General features: G+C 37.2%; 2 protein-coding genes across 8 annotated transcripts in view; both read right to left on the bottom strand.

Annotated features, from left to right (window-relative positions):
- Window positions 1-1400: 1400 nt before the first annotated feature.
- Window positions 1401-10163, bottom strand: LOC127568468 (centromere protein F-like). Its single transcript, XM_052012248.1, has 5 exons — window positions 8364-10163; window positions 7198-7350; window positions 6594-6769; window positions 5853-5990; window positions 1401-1567 (listed from the first exon to the last, which is right to left on the bottom strand). The coding sequence occupies exons 1-3, from the start codon at window positions 10029-10031 to the stop codon at window positions 6701-6703; spliced, it is 1890 nt and encodes a 629-aa protein (XP_051868208.1). The 5' UTR covers window positions 10032-10163; the 3' UTR covers window positions 1401-1567; window positions 5853-5990; window positions 6594-6700.
- The window catches only part of LOC127568467 (centromere protein F-like), a 37830-nt gene continuing 27382 nt past the window's right edge, over window positions 10038-20485 (bottom strand). For all 7 annotated transcript variants that reach the window (XM_052012242.1, XM_052012244.1, XM_052012240.1 and 4 more), the window contains 5 exons: window positions 20092-20220; window positions 19645-19767; window positions 18309-18444; window positions 12278-16197; window positions 10038-10607 (listed from right to left, as the gene is read on the bottom strand). In XM_052012242.1, the coding sequence (XP_051868202.1) occupies window positions 10173-10607; window positions 12278-16197; window positions 18309-18444; window positions 19645-19767; window positions 20092-20220 (4743 nt within the window). In that variant the 3' untranslated portion in view covers window positions 10038-10172. The remainder of the gene's footprint in view (window positions 10608-12277; window positions 16198-18308; window positions 18445-19644; window positions 19768-20091; window positions 20221-20485) is intronic.

The raw sequence follows: 20485 nt of genomic DNA, 5'->3' as shown, positions 1-20485 counted from the left end.
ACGCTATGACGCTACGCTGAATAACGAGTTCTATTTATGATAGTGAACAAATAAATATATTTAGAAACTTAGCTTTAAGAATTGTAAAGGACAAGGATACATAAATCAAATATAAAAGATAGGAAGCGAAACGACCTGAACAGCTATAACTTATTTAAAAAATGGATGCTGAAAAAGCACACTGCAATTTTTGTGCTGAAAAAAATATATATTTCATGTCGTTAATCAATCAGCCTATTGAATTTACAATAGATCTTTGAAATAACTATAGTTTAAACTAACTTACCACTGTTTAACCATATTCCGTGATTTTCAATATTGCCAATGGAGCAAAACATACTTTCTTTTTGTAAATCCACGTATACAACATGAACTGCACCTCTCTCACCCACCCTCTCTACTGCCTCATCTGAAAGCTCAATCAATTTAGTCAAATTAGGTTTACTGAAACCTTAGCCACACTCTATCTTTTTTACCACTATGGCCCACTATTGTTTCTACGGGTTTCCCCACCGCCAATGTTAAACTAACTGTAATTGTCACATCTACCGTATTCCCCACTGTTGATAATGGAAGTGCTAGTTGCTGTCCTGTCCCTTGATAAAAGGAGGCCTGGAGAATTGTGCCTTGAATTACAATTCTGACCTTCCCATCAGATCAGATAAATTTTGCACTTCAGCCATTCTGTCATGTCCTTTTTAACTACCTTGATCCTATGATTTCCTACCTACTTCATTATTTACCATAATTTTGACAAAATTCTCTTCCTTGGTAAACAGTGATGTGAAATATTCAGCTGTACCTCAACCTAGTGTTCTATGTTCATTACTGGAACTTTATTTTCATTTCAAATCAGCCCCACTGCTCCTCCAATGTATTTTTTCCTGTAATGGAAGAGCTTTCAAATTGTCTTTGGCATTAGCTGTGTTGAGTACATCAGTGCTAATTTATTTTGCACCCTTTAACACTCAGGTAAAAGTACTAATATGACCTGTAAGGTCATTTGTGGAAAGACCAATGAAGAAACATACAATGCAGTTTTATCAAACCTTTGAGAATCACATGAACATATAGCATACATCAGAAACTGTGTTCTTCATGTGCAAATTTCAGAAAAGTCTTTGAATCTGCAGCAGTGTAACTTTTGATATGTCAAAAACCAACCAACAAAGGTTAGTCCTGGTAAAATGCTCAATATCAATGCAAGTTCAAAGTGAACTAATAGAACTTTTCAAGAATATGAATGGCAAAGCAAATGATTTAAAATGCCAAGAGAAAAACAATTAAAAGTTAGGAGCAGTGAATGCATCACTTTAAGGGTATAGACGTTTTGAACTAATTATTTTTCCTTGCAAATTCAAATACAGGATTCATCTTCTCTCCCTTTACCTGGTTTTCTGGCTATTCTGGAGCTTTGTGAGCAGTTCTTCTTGTGTTGAATGTGTTTCTTCAGTGATTCCTTCTCATGCTCCAGCTGTTTACAGCTTTTCATCCAGAGCAGCAGTTTACTCTGAGCACAATCCTTGTCTCTTTTCAGCTTGGCAACTGATTTTTGCAATTCCTCCACCTAAGAAAATTGCCATTGGTAAACACCCTTTAATATTAGTTTGAGAAACTTACATTTTTCAAAACATATCTATCCACTATTTAAACAATTTTAATAACTCACTTTAGAAAGTTCCATACCAGACCTCAAAGTTTGCGAGAATGATACCCACATATGTGGCATGATCATTCTGCATCACATAAGTTTTTTCTGAAATGTGTGCCCTACTTAGAATTCAATGCAGGTTAGGCAGTTAGAGTTCACATGCTCTCAGAACAAGACCCAGAGAAATCTGACCCCTGAAAGATTTCTTTCAAAGAGGTCAGATCGATTGCTAGAAGCCAGATGGAAAAAGTGGGAGGGAATGAAAAAAGTCTCACAGTCTTCAATCAAACATTGTCATTAAATTAATAGGACTGAAGTAATTTTCAAATGTCTTATTTGCATATAAAAACTAACATTCTTACAAATTACCTATTAGGAAATAGTTATAATATATCGAGTACAAACTAATTAAACAATGTATTTATCATTAGGAAAGAAACCTGTGCACAATGTATTTAACATTCCTTGTACCTACAGTGCAAAACCAAAAAGAGTAAGATTACACAGAAAAACAAAGGACCTGCAGGCGCTGGAATCTAGATGAAAAAAAACAAGATGCTAGAGGAATTCAGCAGGCCCGGCAGCATCAGTAGAGAAAAACAGACAGTCAACGTTCGGGTCAGGACCTTCTTCAGAACTGAAGAGAAAAGGGGAAACCCATATAGAGGGGGAAGAAAACAGAGTAATGATAGGTGGACAAAAGATGTGGGCACAAGATGGTGATACGTAGATGCAGGTTAGAGATAGTGAGTAGGCCAATGTGGGGGAGGAGGGGGAGAGCAGATCCACTGGGTATGGGCCAAAGGTATGGGGTGTGGGAGGAAGGGAGGAGAGGAAGAAAAAATGGTGAGGAGAGAAAAGAGAGATAGGCTAGGAAAGGGAAGAAAAGGTGGAGGGGGTGGGGGGTTGGCGGTTGGTTTACTTAAAGTGGGAGAATTCGATGCTCATCCCATTAGGCTGTAAGGTCCCAAGACGGAAAATGAGGTGTTGTTCCTCCAGTTTGCGTTTGGACTTCTCCTGGCAGATGGAGGAGGCAGAGGACTGACACATCAGTAATGGAGGGGGAGGGGAAATTGAAGTGACTGGCAACGGAGAGATGCAGATTGCGCTTACAGACAGAGCGCAGGTGTTCTACAAAATGGTCACCTAGCCTGCATTTGGTCTCACCAATGTAGAGGAGGCCACCACTCAGAGCACTGAATGCAGTAGATGATAGCAAGGGGAGGTGCACATAAATCTCTGCCTCACCTGAAAAGGACTGTTTGGGTCCCTGGATAGAGGTGGTATAGGGACAGGTGTTACACCTATGGCGGGTGCAGTGGAAAAGTCCCCAGGGGTGAGAGTTGGATGGGTGGGGAGGGAGGAGTGAACTAGGGAGTCGTACAGAGAGCGGTCCTTGCGAAAGGCTGAAAGGGGTGGGGAGGGGGAGATACGTTTGGCGATGGGGTCCCGTTGAGATGGCGGAAGTAGCAGAAAAGCATTTGGATATGTAGGCTGGTGGAATGAAATATGAGGACAAGGGGACCCTATCCCTGTTGGGTCTGGGAGCGGTGGGGTGAGAGCAGAGGTGCGAGAAATGGCAGAGATGTGGGTGTGAGCTCTCTCGACCACAGTAGGGGGAAGCCATGGTTAGTAAAGAAGTTGGACAGCTCAGATGTCCTGCAGTGGAAAGCTTCATCATGGGAGCAGGTGTGGCGGAGGTGGATCTGCTCTCTCCTCCTCCCCTGCATCTGCCTATCACCATCTCTTACCTGTATCTACCCATCACCACCTTAGACCATAAGACAAAGAAGTCAGCCATTCGGCCCATTGAGTCTGCTCTGCCATTCTATCATGAGCTCATCCATTCTCCCATTTAGCCCCACTCCCCCGCCTTCTCACCATAACCTTGATGCCCTGGCTACTCAGATACCGATCAATCTCTGCCTTAAATACACCCAATGACTTTGCCTCCACAGCCACCCGTGGCAACAAATTCCACAGATTCACCACTCTGGCTAAACAAATTTCTCCGCATCTCTGTTCTGAATGGGTGCCCTTTAATCCTGAAGTCGTGCCCTCTTGTACTAGACTCCCCTACATGGGAAACAACTTTGCCACATCTACTGTCCAGGCCTTTTAACATTCAAATGTTTCTATGAGGTCCCCCCCTCATTCTTCTGAACTCCAAGGAGTACAGCCCAAGAGCCATCAAATGTTCCTCACCTTGTGCCCACCCCGCCTCCCCTCTTCTGTCCACCTATCACTGCTCTGCTTTCCCCCCTATATATTGTGCTTCCATTTTCTGAAGGGTTCTGACCCAAAACATTGACTGTTTTTCTCCACGGATGCTGCCTGACCTGCTGAGTTCCTCCAGCATCTTCTTGTTTTTCAGAGTAAGATACTGTATTGTGATTGTAGAATGTGTGTTTACAGAGCAAATTCAACAGTCAATGTCTAAAGATGCTTCACACAGGTGAATCAGGAGAAGCTTTGTAAAACTGGGGAGCAACTAGTTTGGACTGAGCTCCATAGAGCAGAATTAAGACACCTGCTGATGAGAGAGCAAAGAAGCCCAAAAGGTGAAAGACCAAATAGCACAAGTGGAAACTAATGCCTGGAGGAAACTACTGAAGTAGACCAAGATAAGGCTGCACATAGATTTGTACATTCACAGAATCATAGGAAGTTATGGCACAGAACGTAGCCTTTCAGCCCATTATGTCCATACTGGTCAAACTGAATTTGGGATAATCCTAGTTTCCACATCTTAGTCCATTAGTCTGTAGATTATGACTGTTCAACTGGTTATCCAGGTGCTTTAAGTGTGCTGAGCTTTACAGCATCGAACACCAATTTTAGGTAGTGGTTTTCTATATCAACACTGGAATTAAATGTTTTTTTTTCTTAACCCCCTAATCCTTCTATCAATCAACCGACACTTTACTGCTTAGGGAGACTGGTCCATCTATTGATCATGTTTAGGCCTCCCATACATTTTATATACCTTAATTAAATAATTGTTCCATCTCCTTTATTCCGAAGCAAACAGCCTTAGCCTATACTAGAAAAGTAGAATATTTGTTAACTGGTGAAAGACTGGGTAATGTTGATATTTGAAGAGATCTTGGTTGTGCTTGTACATATCATTGAAGGCCAACATGCTGGGGCACAAGTAAATAAGAAGGCATTAGTATGTTAGTCCTTAATTACTGGAGGATTTGAATGCAGGAATAAGGAAGTCTTATTGTAATTGGTCAGACTGCACAGGAAGTACTGTGTACAGTTTTCAATCTCCTACCCAAGGATGTACTTGCCATAGAAGGATTGCAGCGAAGATTCACTAGATTGCTTCCTGAGATGGCTAATTTACCAAATGAGGAGAGATGGAGTAGATAAGGACTGCATTCTTCAGAGTTTAGAATGAGAAAAGATCTAATTGAAACTTACAAAATTCTTAAAGGGCTTAATGACCCATTTCTGTGCTGTACAACTTTCTGACTCTATAAACAGTGGAGCAGGCTAGCAGGGCCAGATGGTCTACTCCTACTGCTATTTCTTCTCTTCACCTGGACAGTCTCCCTGTTAACTATAATCTCCAGCCCTGGCAACAACCTTATAAATTTCTTCTGCATCCTCTCTCGCACAAATCACAATTTTCCTGTAGTGTGGTGACCAGAACTGTACAAGGTACTATAGCCATGGCCAAAACAAACTTGTACAGTGCTAGTATAACCCTTCAGCTTTTATATCCCATGACTTAGCCAATAAAGGCAATATCCCATATTCCTTCTTAATAAACTTTTCCACCATCAGTGACTTGTAGGCATGCACTCTTGAATCCCCGATTCTCTATCCAACTTAGCATCTTACCATTTATTGTGTATTCCCTTGCCTTGTTTGTCTTCTATTAATTCAATAAATCACAATATTTCAGATTGAATTCCATTTGCCATTTATAGGCCTAACTCTTCTCATCACTATCTACTGATGTGATAGAAGCTGCTTTCTCCCCATCTTTGATCAGCTGAACAGTCCCTCCCAGTTCAGTGGTGGCCATTGAACATGTTACCATAGAGGAATCTCTGCACAGTACCAGCACACCCCTCAGTGCAACATAAAATATACTGCCCATATGACATGTCCAAACAGTAGTTAAGTTGTGGTAAGAAAGGTGTTACGTATGGGAATAGTCAGAAAAAACATTTTCGCCAAATTTTACCTTGCAGTTGTCATCTTTTATGGCAGTATTTGCTGCTTCTTTAGCACTCTTTAGATTGTCGATTTCTACCTCTTTTGCAGTAAGCTGTTGTTTCATTCCAACTATTTTCTCTTGGTACGTCTGCAACTCGGCTTCGTGCTAACAAAATAAATGCAGTATTTGCAATGATGGGAAATTCTTACCAAATTAGATTTTGGTAAATATGTACAAAGGCCTTGTCATAAAACAAGTGATGTTTGATAAAGCAAAACAATAGCAGAATTTATAATAAATCAGCACTTAATTTTAAAAAAAACTGGTCAGCAAATTTCAAGCCAACAAAATGTACAAATTGTAATTGTGGCTCAGATAATAGTGCACCATTGAACCACAGAGAGCACCCTATTCTCTAAGTGCATTCATGAAAGACAGAATCAAAAGGCTTTTGCGATGTTGAATTTATTGTTTGGGTAGGAGAGAGTTAGATCATTCTTCAGCTCATCTTATACATAACTATATTTTGAACCAATTATATAACACATTCCAGTTTTGAGAACGTTGGTAATGCAGAATGGTTTTCATGTTTATCTAAATAAAAGCAAATTCAGTCTGAAAATTATTCATCCTCATGCACTAAAAATAATGGGACCTAGAATAATGGGTATTTCCTACATCCTATAGAATTTCCATTGTTATAAGCAAATCTATCAGTTTGTTTATTGGTCCAGCTGTAGTGGTCTCTGATCTGGTGAAATAACTTACCTTCTCCCGTACATCTTTAAGCACAGCTTGGTGATCTCTTTGGATACAACTTATGCTCTGTTTATAATCTTCTACTTGTTTTTTTCAAAGTATCAGTGACTTGCAATTCATTCTGGAAGTATCCAAGGTCCTTTTTCCAACTTGTATTTTTCTGATTGAGAGAATTCTAGCTGCAACTAGAATATGAAATCAATTTTCAGAATAATATTTCTGAATATTATTTTCAATAATGATCGCTTGTATAGTTTCCATTATCATATTCACTATTTTAATTAATGTTTTTATCGCATGCCATCATTGTAGCAAAGATAGCAATGTTGGTTTTCTTCTTTTCAGGATAATTTATTTCATATTATTGAAAAATATGACTTTGCTAATTACTATAAAAAGTATTACTTTTGAACTGTCTAAATCAACGACCATCTCTTCCAGTTATAAATAGTATATTTATTTCACTTTGATTTTTTCCCCCATGTTTAGAGGTTTATGTGCATTTTTAAAGTGGATGCAGTAAAATATCAGGACTGTTCACATTTTTTGTAGGTGCAATAATACAGTTAAAGTTTATAGAATGTTCAGTTGTTGAAATTTTCTTATACTGGACCTTAAAGCTTTCTGTCTGACTTCTGAACTCTTCAAGTTGTGCGGAAATTAAATTCTTTTCCATATCAAAGTCTTCTTGTATTTTCAGAATCTTTTCATTGGCGAAGGACAAATCACTCTGCAGTTTATTGTTATTCTCAGTCAGTTCATTTACCTAAAGAGAATATTTGTGGTGAATTATTAAACTGAAATGGAAAAGAGCCCAGATATGTATTTATAGTCGATTTATGATGTAATACAACACATTTCTGCTCCTATTTAAAAACTAGCATGCCTGTAGAGATAATTTCTTAATCTCATCCAGGGCATTTAGAAAAAGCTATGAGATAAACAAGCAGCAAAGTTAAGAGGAATTCCCTCTGGTATCTAGCTTTAAAGGAAGATTGACAGTACATATCTTACTATATTTATACGAGAGTAAATAGATTCATTTTGTCAACTAAATTTAAAAATCCAAGGCTCAGTATTATGAACTGTGCTGAAAATATTAAGGAAGGAAATTATGAATGCTCTGTTGCATCCATCACTCTAAAGCATTGATTTTCTTTATACTTCTGAGGACAATGGTAATTTCCCCAAAGTAATATTATTATGTAATTGCTAGTTATTGATATTGTAGCAAAGTTCAAAACAGCATTTGTTCAGTTAATGGGTAATTAACATGACCACACAAATCATTTTAATCAAAAAAATTGTAACTACAGAATAGTTAACCAATTCCCAAATGTGGCATCTGAACAACAAATGATCCCACGTCTTCAACAATTTCGTAAAATAAGAATTAGTCAAAAAGAAAACACAAGAAATAATTTGTGTTTTCATTCTACCGTAATATCTTTACTAGGATTCAACAAATGAAACTTAATATTAAAAGATACCCAATATTCTTTTTTTTAAATTGCCAAACTCAGAATGAAAGGCTGGGAACGGTTTAAAGGAGAAAGGATTAGGTAAACCAACAGGAAGCCAAATCACCTGCCATTCAAAAACTCAATTACAAGAAATAGGAAAGACAGAAAGATATTATTTTAAACTATAATTAAGACAAACATAAACCTTATTCCTTTTAAATATTTTTAAAGTGAATTTGGTTAGGAGTATTAAATTTTGCTCAACAGATCAATTGCCTAAAACAGGAAGAATGAAATAGTCTTGGTGAAGTTATACCTGATCAAGAAGTGCAGAAGCCTTTAACTGAGCAACCTGTAATTCTTTCTTTAGTTGCTTCTCAGAAGTTTCCTTAGTGATTAGCATTGCGTTATGCTTAACTGACAGATCATGTGCAGCCTGCTGAAATTCAGCTGCTGCCCTCTGCAGGTTCTGGTTTTCTTTCTTCAAGTTTTCCATCTCAGTCTGTAAATTACACAAATCTGTTGAGTTCTTTTGCTTCAATGTCTCCAGATCCATGATTTGTTGCTGAAGCTTCTCCTTCTCTTCTAGGTGCTCATCTAACTTCTGCTGAACAGCTTGAAGATCTTTATTTAGCACTGCATTTGCCGACTGAAGACCCACACTTAAGCCAGCAGCTTCCTGAAGTTGATTGGATAGTTGGATCTTTTCACATTCCAAACATGAATTTTGACTGAGGTAATTTTTCTCATTTTCTCTAAGTACTTCCAATTCCTCTTGGCAATTTTTCATCTTTTCATTTAAATTGCTAATTTGAGTCTGTAGTTCATTAATAGAACCCTCATAAGCTTCTGCCATTTTGAGTCTTTCGTTTTCGGCTGCTTCTGAGTTTCTTAACAAATTTGAACAATTATCTTCTAACTTCTCTTGATTTTGTCGTAGTTGCTTTTCTAGATCTTGTTTCTCAGAGGACAAGGTATTGAGCTTTACAACCAATAACTCCAGTTTCTCAGTAATAGTTTTTTTCTCTTCCTCCAATACTTCAACCTGTTCCTTTGCAGTTTCAGCTTGCATTACTAAGTCCTCTGTATTTTCCTCCGAGGCCTGAAGCTCCCTTTCAAGAGCCTCAATCTTATCTTGAAGAGAGTCTGCTTTTCGATCACTTGCTTTGAGTTTTGCAGCCATGTCCTGGCTTTTCTTCTGATCTGCCTCAATGCGTACTTTAAGCTTCTCAATAGCATGCCGCATTTCCGCTACCTCTGTCTTGGTGGAGTTCAGCCTTGCTGCAACTTCACCTTTTTCCAGCAAAGAGGATTCCAAAGACTGGAGTAGTTTTGATTTTTCAAGTTCTATTACACTAATCTTGTTTTGCAAATCCTCAGTCTGCTCACACATGGATATGTTTTCTTCCTTCAACTGATTCAATTGCTTTTGGAATTCCTCCTTTCTTTCTGTATCCAACTTAGCATTATTTTCCAAATATTGGAGTTGTTGGATCAAGTCTTCCTTTTCCTTTGAAGCCTGCTCCATATGTTCTGCAACAGTTTGTAGCTGGTTGGTGAGTTTCCTTATTTCACCTTCAAGCAACCCATTCATGTTAGCACTGTAGATTTTCTCTGCTTCAAATTCCTGCACCTTGGTCTTCAAACTTTTATTGGTTTGCTCTAGTTTATCATTTGTTTCAGCTAACGCGTGAAGATCCTGAGTAAACTTGTTACTTTTTGCTTCAAGCTCAGTCAGCTTTTCTGTCTGCACATTAATAGCTTGTTGAGCCGATTCAAGTTCCTTTTCCAAAGTTTGCTTCTTGGTCTGAAGTTTGTCCAGGTCAACTTCCACTTCCAGGATATGATTTTCTAAATTAGCTTTATTTGACTTTGTTCGTTTCAGTTCCATTTCAAGTTCAAGGAACTGTTCATCCTTGTCCCTTTTATCCATCTCTAGATGCTCCAAGATCTTGGCCATTTCAAAAATTTTACCTTTATCCATCTGCAACTGTGTTTTCACTTCACTGAGGTCTTCTTCCAGATTTTTTGCTTTGTCAGAAAGGTTCTGATTTTCAAGAGTAGAGGACTTCAGTTCATTAGATAAACGATGGTTTCTCCTCCTCAAGAATCAGCACTTTCCTTTCTAAGTCAGCAGCAGCATTGAAAAACAACTCTTTTGATGATCAGAATGCAAATCCTCCATTTCACCAAGTAATACTTCAGTAATTTGCTTCTTTTCCTGTCCCAATTGTACTTGAGAGTTAATTGGCGCCTTGTGAGATAGGTTCACTGGGTCACTAAATTTCTCTTCATCTAGATGTATCTGTTCAACAATGCCCGGGTGTTTGGCATCCTCAATCAATTCATCAGTATCCGTGCTTGGGTTCCCAGCATCATCAAAAGATTTGGTACAGTCACAGGACAACACATGCTTTTCTCCTAAGGGGCCAAGCTGTAAAGCAGTCTTTTCTTGACTTTGTACTTCACTGTTGGGGGTCATAGTTAGAACGTTAACAATTTCCAATTTATCTGCAACTATATTCCTTGCATTTTGTTTTTCTGAACTGGTATTCATCAGCTGAAAAACACAAGTAATTGCAATTAGAAAATATCAATCTCTTCAGACCATATGTACATTATTGGCTGTTTACATCTAACAAAATTTGGTCTTTGCACACCATAATAAATGGCAATGCAAGTAATAAAAGCACAAACAATATTCTAGGTCATTTTGCTATTTCTTAAATCCTCGAATGGGGTTTCTACTCAGTTTAAAAAAAGACTTTGTGTTGCACCTTAAATGTGAAGTGTCAATAAATACAAGTCAGATCTTTCTTTCTTGATGCATTCATACTAGTGATGCTTTTAACAGTAGAGCTCATTGAAGAAAAAGTTATCATTCATGCACAAAAGTAAGTTCTCCAGTTCTGTTTTTTACCTACCAGAACATTAGAAATATGAGTAACAGTATGCCAATTAACTTCTTGAGCCTGTGCGCCACTCAACAAGAATGTGGCTAATTCAATTTTGGCCTCAACAACACATATCCACTCTCCCCCTTACTACTTGACTCCACTGTTGTTTGAAATGTCTGTCGGTCTCCACCTTGAATATATTCAATTACCCTGCCTCCAAAGCTCTCTGGGATGGAGACTTCCAAGAAACATGGCTATCTAAGAAGTTCCTCATCTGTCTGAAATAGGTGACCCATATTCTGAAATCCTGACTCCCAAGTTCTAAATAACCCCACTTGGGAAACATGCTCTCAGCATCCACCTGGCAATCCCTTACAGGATCTTATAGATTTCTGTAGGATCACCACTCATTCTCTGCTGTGTTAGGCCCAAGCGATCAAACATTTCTCCAGATGTCAATCCCTTTATATCAGGAATCACCTTTCCTGCTCTACTTCCAATGTGAACACATCCTTCCTTAGGTATGGAGACCAAAACAGCACACAGTACTCCAAGTGTGGTCCACTATAGCACACTGCAAGTTGCATCAAAACTTCCCTCTTTGTATTTGCTAATTACTTGTACTTGCATGCCGGCACTTTGTGCTTCATGTACTAGGAACCTCAGATCCCTTTACACCACAACATTTTGTAGTCTCACGCCATTTTAACAATTTGCTTTTTCATTCTTCATTCCAAACCAGATAATATCCCATTTCCCCACATTTTTCCTCATCTACCAATTTCTTGGTCTTTCATGTAATGTCTATCCCCTTGCAGGTTCTTTGTGTTCTCCTCCGAATTTGCTAAACCACTTATTTTTGTATTGTCAGATTCCTGCTATTATTCCACAACATCCCATAAATAAAACACAAGATGTATTAAATAGTTTCAGCCTTCCTCACTGTTTAGTGGATGGACAGATTGCCAAAATTAGAAAGACCATGGGCTCAAATTCTCTCTCAGTAATGTCAGACAGGACAACAGATGGGGCACTGCAATAGGCCTTGGGAGTTAAGGGGGTAGCTTGGGAGCAAAAGATTCAAAAGCCTAATTGCTGTGTCTATCATTTGATAATCACTCCAGGAAAGAAATGCTTTGTTCCCAAAGCTGAATTAAGAACCAGACACAAATGTAATGCCCCGCTTCCACCCATAACTGAAGAAAAATGTTTATCTTACTGCATGTACTTACTATAATAGGCTCACAAAAATATTATTTATAATCCTCCTTTGAACATATGATGCACATTTTGTGAGTTAGTAATTACAATATTCTTTTATAGTATTATTCACCTTTTGTGGAGTATTCTCTTCTGAAATGCAGCTAGCATTCAGCAATGATTGGGAACTGAGGTCTAGAGACTGGAGCTGGATCCTTGCACCTTCTAACTCAGCAGATAGCAATTCTGTCTGTTGTTTCTGTGCAGCCAATTTGTTTTCCATCTCTGTTGTTAGATTGGATAACTTCAACTGCCATGCATCTATTTCAGACGAATGTTGTTGCTTTAGAGATTCAAGTGCTTGATTTGTTACAGTTATAATATGTTGCAATTCTTGAATTTCTGCATCTGCATCAGCTTGCTGCTTCTGTAATTGTTCCTGGAGCAGTGTGATAGACTGCTCGGAAGACTCAGAACAAATTTCTACTTCCAAACTTCTCATCTTCAAGGCTGTGTCTTCATCAGAAGCAGTTTGATCATTTATAATCAAGTTGGCTGATTTCTCCCTTAGCCGCTGATGGAGTAAAATTAGTTCATTATCTTTTTCCTGAATCATCTTCTCTAGCTCCTGCAAGTGCTCTTTCTGTTCAGTTACATGAAGGTGAGCACTTTCTAATGAAGATTCAAGCATTCTCAACTGAGCTTGGAGTGTTTCTTTTTCTATCTTTGTACTAGATAAGGCAGCTTGAGTTTCAATCAAGTTACTCTGTAACAAGGACAACTCTGCCTTCACTTCTTCCACAGATTCACCAAGCTTCTCAATTCTGTTTAAAATGTTTTTGTTTCTGCATGATGAATCATTCTCATCAACACTGCAAGCCATCTCCTCTTCTGGTATGTTTTGATGCCTTGTTTCTTGGGACATAATCATGATTTCATTTAACTTAGTGTATTCTGAAGCATCTGTATTAGTATTCTGTTTGATTAAATTCACTTTATCCAACAGCACAGTATACTTTTCCGCTGTCATATCCTCATTTTCATATTGTATACTGGTCTTGCGTCCATTTATTAACTTCTGTGGTGAATATTCAGTAAAATGCACATTCTTAGCTGATATCTCAGACTGCATCTTACTCAAATCCTGTTGCAAAAGAACTCTTTGCTCCTCACTCTGCTGCAGCTCAGACTGCATCTTACTGAAGTCCTGTTGCAAACGAACTCTTTGCTCCTCACTCTGTCGCAGCTCAGACTCCACCTTACTCAAGTCCTGTTGCACACAAATTCTTTGCTCCTCACTTTGTTGCAATGTGTTCTTGACATTGTTCAAAGTAGATTGCATTTGTGCATTTAACTCCTGTAAAGAATCCAGTTGAAATTCCACATTACTCTTTTGACTCGTTAACTCAATTATGTGGGTTTCAGATTTGCACAGTTTTTCCTGAAGCTCTAAAATCTCCTTTTCTTTTTGGTGATATTGCTTCTCTTTGGCCTGGCTTTCATTAAGCTGACTTTCCAAAGAATGAAAATCCTTTTCTTGTTTTTCAAACTCGCTTTTCAGTTGTTCAATAGTTTGCTTCTGCCGAGATATTTCTCCCAGCAAAGATTCTTCATTGTTCCTGCTTTCACTAATTCTCAAATGCATAGCTTCCATCTCTCCCTGCATTGTACTCACTTTTTTCTCCAGGAGAACCCTATTTTCCTCACTATGCTGGAACTTGCTCTCCATAATGCTAGCGTCAGCCTGCAGTTGTTTTAGTTGACATATGCACGACTCTGACGAAGCCTCTTTATCTTCAAGGTCCATCTGAAGAAGCTGAAGTTGTGCTTGAAGCCTCTGAAGTTCATTTTCCTTAGTTATAATTGTATCTCTTGATTGATCTGAAATTCTATTTTTCTCTGCAATTAGCTTACTATTTTTGATATTTTCAGATTCTACTATTACCAAATCATTTTCAAGTTTTTCTACTTTTGCTGCAAAAACATTTTCTTTTTCAGCTTGAGTTCGTATCAGATGAGTCAATTGTTCTTTGTCCTGAAGTAATTGACTGTAATCCTCCAGTATTTTGTTTTGCCTTGCACTGGACTCCGCAAGTTCTTTCTGTAAGTGCTCGATTTCTTTTGTTTTCTCCAGCTGTGCCTGCAGGTCTCCTATTTCTTCAACTAATGCTTTAACTTTTTCCTCATACCTTACAATTTTGACATTATATTCAACAGAATCCTCTGTGCATTTTCTTTCCAACTCCTCTATTTCTGCACTTTTCATCAATAATGCATTTGCTGTCTCACATAATTGCTCTTCTAAGAAATTCTTGTTTTCTTCTGCAGCTGTACATTTGTCTTGGAGATTCTTTATTTGTTCTTCTAGCACAGTATACTCATGCACCAGTTCTTTTTCCCTACTTTCCCTCTCATTCACCTTTTCCAGTAATTGCGTAATATCATTTTCTTTGGCTTTTACTATACCTTCCAGCAACCTTTGTTTATCCATTAGTTCTTCACACAGAGCTTTAAGATCTTTAACTATATTCTCCTTAGTAGCAGTTTCTTCTTTATATTTTGCAAGTTCTTCACATATTTCCTCTTCTTTTTTTATCATATCAACAAAACTAGAATTCTTTTTGTTCAGCTCCATGTTTTCCTGCATTAAATTATTAATAGAAACCTTCAATTCATCATTTTCCTCAGAAAGCTGTCCTAATGCCTTTTCCTTCAAGCTAATTAATTCTTCTTTTTCCTGAATGCACTTCTCCAATGGAAGATGAACCTCCAACCTCGTTTCCAAATCTTTGTTGGTCATTTGCAAACATTTCAAATTATTCATGTTGCTCTCAAGTTCTTGTGTAAAATTTTGAATAGATTTCTCTTTCTCATCTACAGTAGCTTGCAATACTGCATGTTGCATTTTCAGTTTACTAATTTCTTCTCCCATCTCCATTTTTAAGTTCTCACATTTCTTTCTAGCCTCCTCAATGTTTTCTTCCAATTCTTCCCTCACCTTTAATAGTGTTTCATACTTATTTTGCAACTCAGATCGAAGATGCTTTTCAAGCTTCAACAAGGAATCTTGCGAAGTTATCTGCTCCTTGAAGACAATAATATCATTTTCTAGTGCTGTTTTTGCAATCTCAACTTCAGCTTTGTCAAGCATGCTCTTTTCATGCTCCTCCATTAAGTGTTTTTTCTCTGCTTCAGTTCTGGCAAGCTGCTCTTCAAAATCACGTGTGATCTGTGATATGCTATCTTTTAAATTCAAAATCTCAGTTTCTTTTAGCTCAATCAAGCAGTCTTTTGATTTGGCCATATTACTGATATTTTCATATTCAGCATTCAATACACATTGAGACTCTTCCAGTTTCACCACCTTGTTGGTTTCTTGTTGCAAACTTTTCTCCAGTTCAGCTATCTGTGACTCAAGTTGAGAGATGGTCAAGTTAAGGTTTTCAACGTTGTGTTCATCTTGCTTTGTCTTCTTCATGAATTCTTCAAAGGCTTGTTTTTCTTTCTCTAACTCTAATGTTTTGTTGTCAAACATTTGTTTTAGATCATCAGTCTGTCTTTGCAAATTCTGCTTTTCATCTCCAAGTAACTTCAGTGTTTCAGATTGTCTTTCAGTCTTGCATTGATAAATCTCCAAATTCTGTTCTTGCTCTCGATTTTTATTCATGGAAAATTCAAGATTCTGCTCCAATTCTTTAATTTTGTTCTCCATCCCTTCTTTTTCATGTTTAAAATTATCTAAAATGTGGGTATTTTCTGCTTTCCACTGAGCCAGGGAACTGTTTTCCTCCTTTAGTTCCTGACACATCTTTTCCTTTAACTGAACTTTTTTTTGCAGTTCTTCAGTCTCATTTTCCATTTTATCAATTTGGGCATTCAACTGCTCAATGCTCCTTTCTTTTTCTTTAATTTCCTTCTGAACAACGTCTTGCTCCATTTTCAGCTTTGAAATTTGCTGTTTAAGGTTTTCCACAGCTATACATGACATCTTATTTTGTTCATCCAGTTGTTGTTGAAGACTTTTTAGCTCAGAGTCCTGAGCAGTGTTCTTATCTAGAAAGATGAAACGCATAATACAGAAATCATAAGACATGAATGTCTCTGCAAGTTAAATATAGATTTTAAAAAACTGAGGTTAGATTCGTCTCGCTACTGGTAAATTAAACATTCAAAAAGCTGTGGGGAGGGAAAAATTCCTCCATACATGTAATGTAAACTGCGTGTCAATAAGGAAATTCCCCTTAAGTTAAATTAAAACCTAACCTTATATAAATTAGAAATCATTTTACGGAAACAACAGGCATTTTTGTTTTTACCCTATCAATACCTTTTTTTTTTATTTCACACATGCCTTATTTTGGATGATTATTGACCAGTAATAACATCCTGCCCAATTGATTATGGCATCCTGAGGAATCAGCTTGTAAAGCAACGTAATAGCATAATCAGAACTACCCCATAGCTAACTCTTTCATTTAGATTTAGTTGAAATGACAGCAAATTGACCAATTTTGTCATCATCACACTAAGAAGCCAAGAGCAATTTTGAAATTTCTGTGTACCTGCAATTTAACATAGAAACCCCCAAGTTGCTGTTAGTGATTCAGTTCGCCTCAGAGTTGTACTATTTTACAGCCTTCTTAATCAAGGGAATCAAGGGAAATCAGTTAAATTGAAGAATTTAAGGTATGAATAAACTGTAAAATACTCTGAAAATTTTACAATTTGTGGCATGAAGTCCGATTAAGTTTTAAAATTGCATATTACGCCCTTTTTTTTTTACAGCCTACTTCTCTAGGCTTGCAAGAAAAAAGTTATGGGTTATAATTTTCTCAAATAAATATTTTTAAATATGAAGGATATTTTTAAAATTTCAGTAAATTTCTGGTGAAAAGGTTTTTGAAAAATAAAAGTTGTTCTTTTTCAATAAAGCTCTGTTGTGGGAATTCTTTAATGTGATTGGTTGCTCAGCCAGCATATCATCATCACATTTATTGGTTATTCGGGATTGCTGAGAAGTGATGTCTGACAGGAATCAGCATCAGAAAAAGGGGAGACCAGGACACAGGTATGACCAGATCTTTGTGAGCACATTTGAAGTCAGTGGCTAACTTGGATCATTGTTTGTAAACACATTTTAGGGGAAAAAAATAAATTATTAATTAGAGAATATAGTGAAAGAGAGTTAATTAAAAAACTAGCAATTTCTTTTTCTTTGATATAGTATAGCACTGAAGACCAACTCCAAAGTATCCACTATTACTGCTTGTTATCATGCCTTTCAGGAAGTGAAGGATTAACTGTACAAATTTTCCCCCCTTCTTTTGGGGAATGCTTGGCTCCCATTGTCATTAAGCTCAGTGAGGGATAACAGGATGAACTGTAGGCACTCTACTAGAAGTTGGCAATTACATGCTTTAGTATTAGGAACTCTAGGAGTTTCTTTGTTTAGAAAAAAAACCACTATTGACATAATGTTGGCATAATAGTGGTCAAGAATGTTGCATATACACACTAGAAATAATTTACGTAACTTTTTTTTCCACTTTGTGCTCCTCCCATATTATTTTAATTACCAATGCCAGGTGAATATACCCTTATCAATTCTAATCTAATTAAACCATCACTATATTGAAATTAATTGGTTAAATGTGAATGATTTTTGTTTTTTAATGTTGAAAGGCAAGGGGGGCATGGATAGAGTCTTCAGTAACACTTGGGCAATTAAAATCACACTTCAAAAATCTGCTTCTCTGCTGGTGATTTGTATTTATAATTTTATTCCCACCATCAAAAGAAATCTACCATTTTAGATTTCCATATGTCAGAAGATACAGCTGTTGGCCATGAAATTATGACAGTCAGCCCTGTGGGGAATCACAGTAAACAATTCACTGTCCTGGAAACCTATCAAAATCCAACAATGCAAGGAGAGACTGGTCAATATTTAAACAGACCTGTACAATCATAGTCCCACAGTTGATTTGTGAAGATTCAAAGCAGTTGTTCTCCAAGGACAGTGGTTTGAGAGATCTCTTACAAAAATGCAAATTCTTAAAAACAGTTGTTCATAAAATAAACCAGAATGGGAATAGATTAAGCTAATCGGTTTTCTGGATCTTGGTATGTTTTACTTAGCTAATGATTAAAGGTAAAAGATTTACTTTTCATCTCTTCCCCATAATTGCAGGCACGGTTAAAATCCTGTTTGGTCTTCTGTAATTCATTTTCCAGTTTGTGAATTTGTGTAAAGTTCTGCTGAAGCTGACTTCTAAGACCGTTTCTTTCTTCCTGAACATCCTGACAGAAGAAAATTGTAAAAGCTCATTTCTGTATCAAATTTATAATAAAAAAAATCTGAACAGATAAGACTGAATAAAATATAGAATCGTTTCGAGTAGTCCTTATTTCAATAGAAGTGGAAACTGAAAGATTCTGAATGCAACCAACCTCTGCTCTGTGTCAGTCCATCCATCATTAAATTTCACCTCTGCCACCTGCAGACTTATTTCATTTGGAGAAAAAAAAGAAACTAGAAATCCAGAACAAAAACAAAATGCTCGAAGCACTCAGCAGGCCAAGCAGCATCAATAGGGTGAAAAAGACAGTCAATACTTCAGGTCAAGACCTCTTCATCAGAACTGGATAAATGCAAGTATATTAAGTTGCAGAGGATGTGTGCGTGCATGTGTGTTTGGGGGGGGGGGGGGGGGGGGGGTGGAAATCGAGAAAACACGCTTTTCTTTTTTCCCCCAGTTTTGATGAAAGGTCTTTGATTGAAAAATTGACTGTTTTTCTTCCCAGTGATGCTTCTTGACCTAATGTATGCTTCCAGCATTCTGTTTTTGGTTATTTCAATGCTTTCCTAGTCAGCTTCCGTTGTCCCCCTTTCCACAGACTTGTACATGGCTCATACGTTCATCCTTTAGCTACATCCTCAAATGACATCAACTGGCTCTCCCCACCCCTTACACAAATTTTCAAAAGAACCTTTCACAGAATTACACTTTCCCTCTAAAACCTCAACCCCTCTCCCTATCACTCACAAATATCTTTGCAAACACATACTGTTCAGACGAGCTCTCGAGCATCAGCCCTCTTTTCCCACACTACTGACCTCAGCTACTCTAGAATTCCCTTCTTGAACCTGTACAGCTTCCTGCCTTGTTTCAAGTTTCCTAAATCCACTGATGACCCATTGCCTCCTTGTACTTCCTAATCTGCTTTTACTCATTATTTTCCCCCTTATGCACCACTGAAAGATGCTGTCCACATTAAAAACTCTAGTTAACTGCAAGCAATTGTTGATGATATAGAAGATTCATTGTATCAGTGATCTAGCCTTCTTTGTTTATCGAATGTGGTTTCATCTCTCTCTATACAAATAGCCATTCAATCAGGAAAAAACATTTAATGCTTAGAGAACTTGAGTTTAAAAAAATCAAAAAAATACAAAGTAGAACTTCCAAAATACATTAAATTTTTTTTACTAAATCTTACTTCAAGCTTTTTCTTCAGATCATTTTCCTTTGACTGGTTTGCCTTTTGCATTTGATCTGATTGGCGTAATTGCTGCCTGATTTGATCCATTTCTTTTTCCAGCTTCTGTTTGCATGCTGATAACTGTAATCAAAAAAACATTATCCTTTGATCTCCTGATGTCCAAAACTAAATAGAGATACATATAGTATATCTGAATGGAAATAAATAATGCTTAAATTTCTTCATTCTAGTGCATCATGTCTTTCACGTCTGAAGTTTATCTGTTATGTGAGAGTTCACATTGGCTTTATTGTGTAACAAGAATAATTCTACATACAGAAGTCAAATAAGCTTAATACTTCATAAATGGGCCAGAGAGTCTGAATCTGCAATTAATTCAAAAATTGCAAAGACACCCGTTAATGAGGAATGAATCCAATTAATTTTGAATCCAAAAATACATACTTTATCAATGTCTAACTGCAGAACATTGTAGTCTTTTTTAGCTTGTTGCAATTCCTGGTTCAGTTTATTTTTCGTCTGGATGAATTCTTGATCTAGGCTTCGCAGGGAGTGTTGATGATGAGAAATTTCCTGCAGAGTAAGAGATATACTTACAATTTCAAATCCTAAACATCAGGGGAATGCACAGTTGTAGATTCAAATACAATTCATCAAATTTTCAATTTCAGCCATGCTGTTATGCAGATAAACAAGTCATAACAATTTGCATAAAACATCCTGAATGTTCCCACATTATTATCCTGACTACTTCCAATTTTCACAAAAGCTTATTTGTCACTTGCAGTGATGGCGACTGGGAAGTGTTCCACTTTATTTGTTGCAAATAGGAATTTAA

This window comes from Pristis pectinata, chromosome 3 (assembly GCF_009764475.1).
Source record: "Pristis pectinata isolate sPriPec2 chromosome 3, sPriPec2.1.pri, whole genome shotgun sequence".
Classification (NCBI taxonomy): domain Eukaryota; kingdom Metazoa; phylum Chordata; class Chondrichthyes; order Rhinopristiformes; family Pristidae; genus Pristis; species Pristis pectinata.
Note: the sequence above shows the minus strand (reverse complement) of the source record. Positions and strands in the feature narration are given on the sequence as shown.

Coding starts and splice junctions, on each gene's coding strand:
- LOC127568468 (XM_052012248.1), bottom strand. CDS start 10,031: ATGGATAAAGGTAAAATTTTTGAAATGGCCAAGATCTTGGAGCATCTA. Junction 7,351..8,363: donor CTTCTGCACTTCTTGATCAG/GTATAACTTCAC, acceptor TATTCTCTTTAG/GTAAATGAACTGACTGAGAA. Junction 6,770..7,197: donor GTCAGACAGAAAGCTTTAAG/GTCCAGTATAAG, acceptor TTCATATTCTAG/TTGCAGCTAGAATTCTCTCA.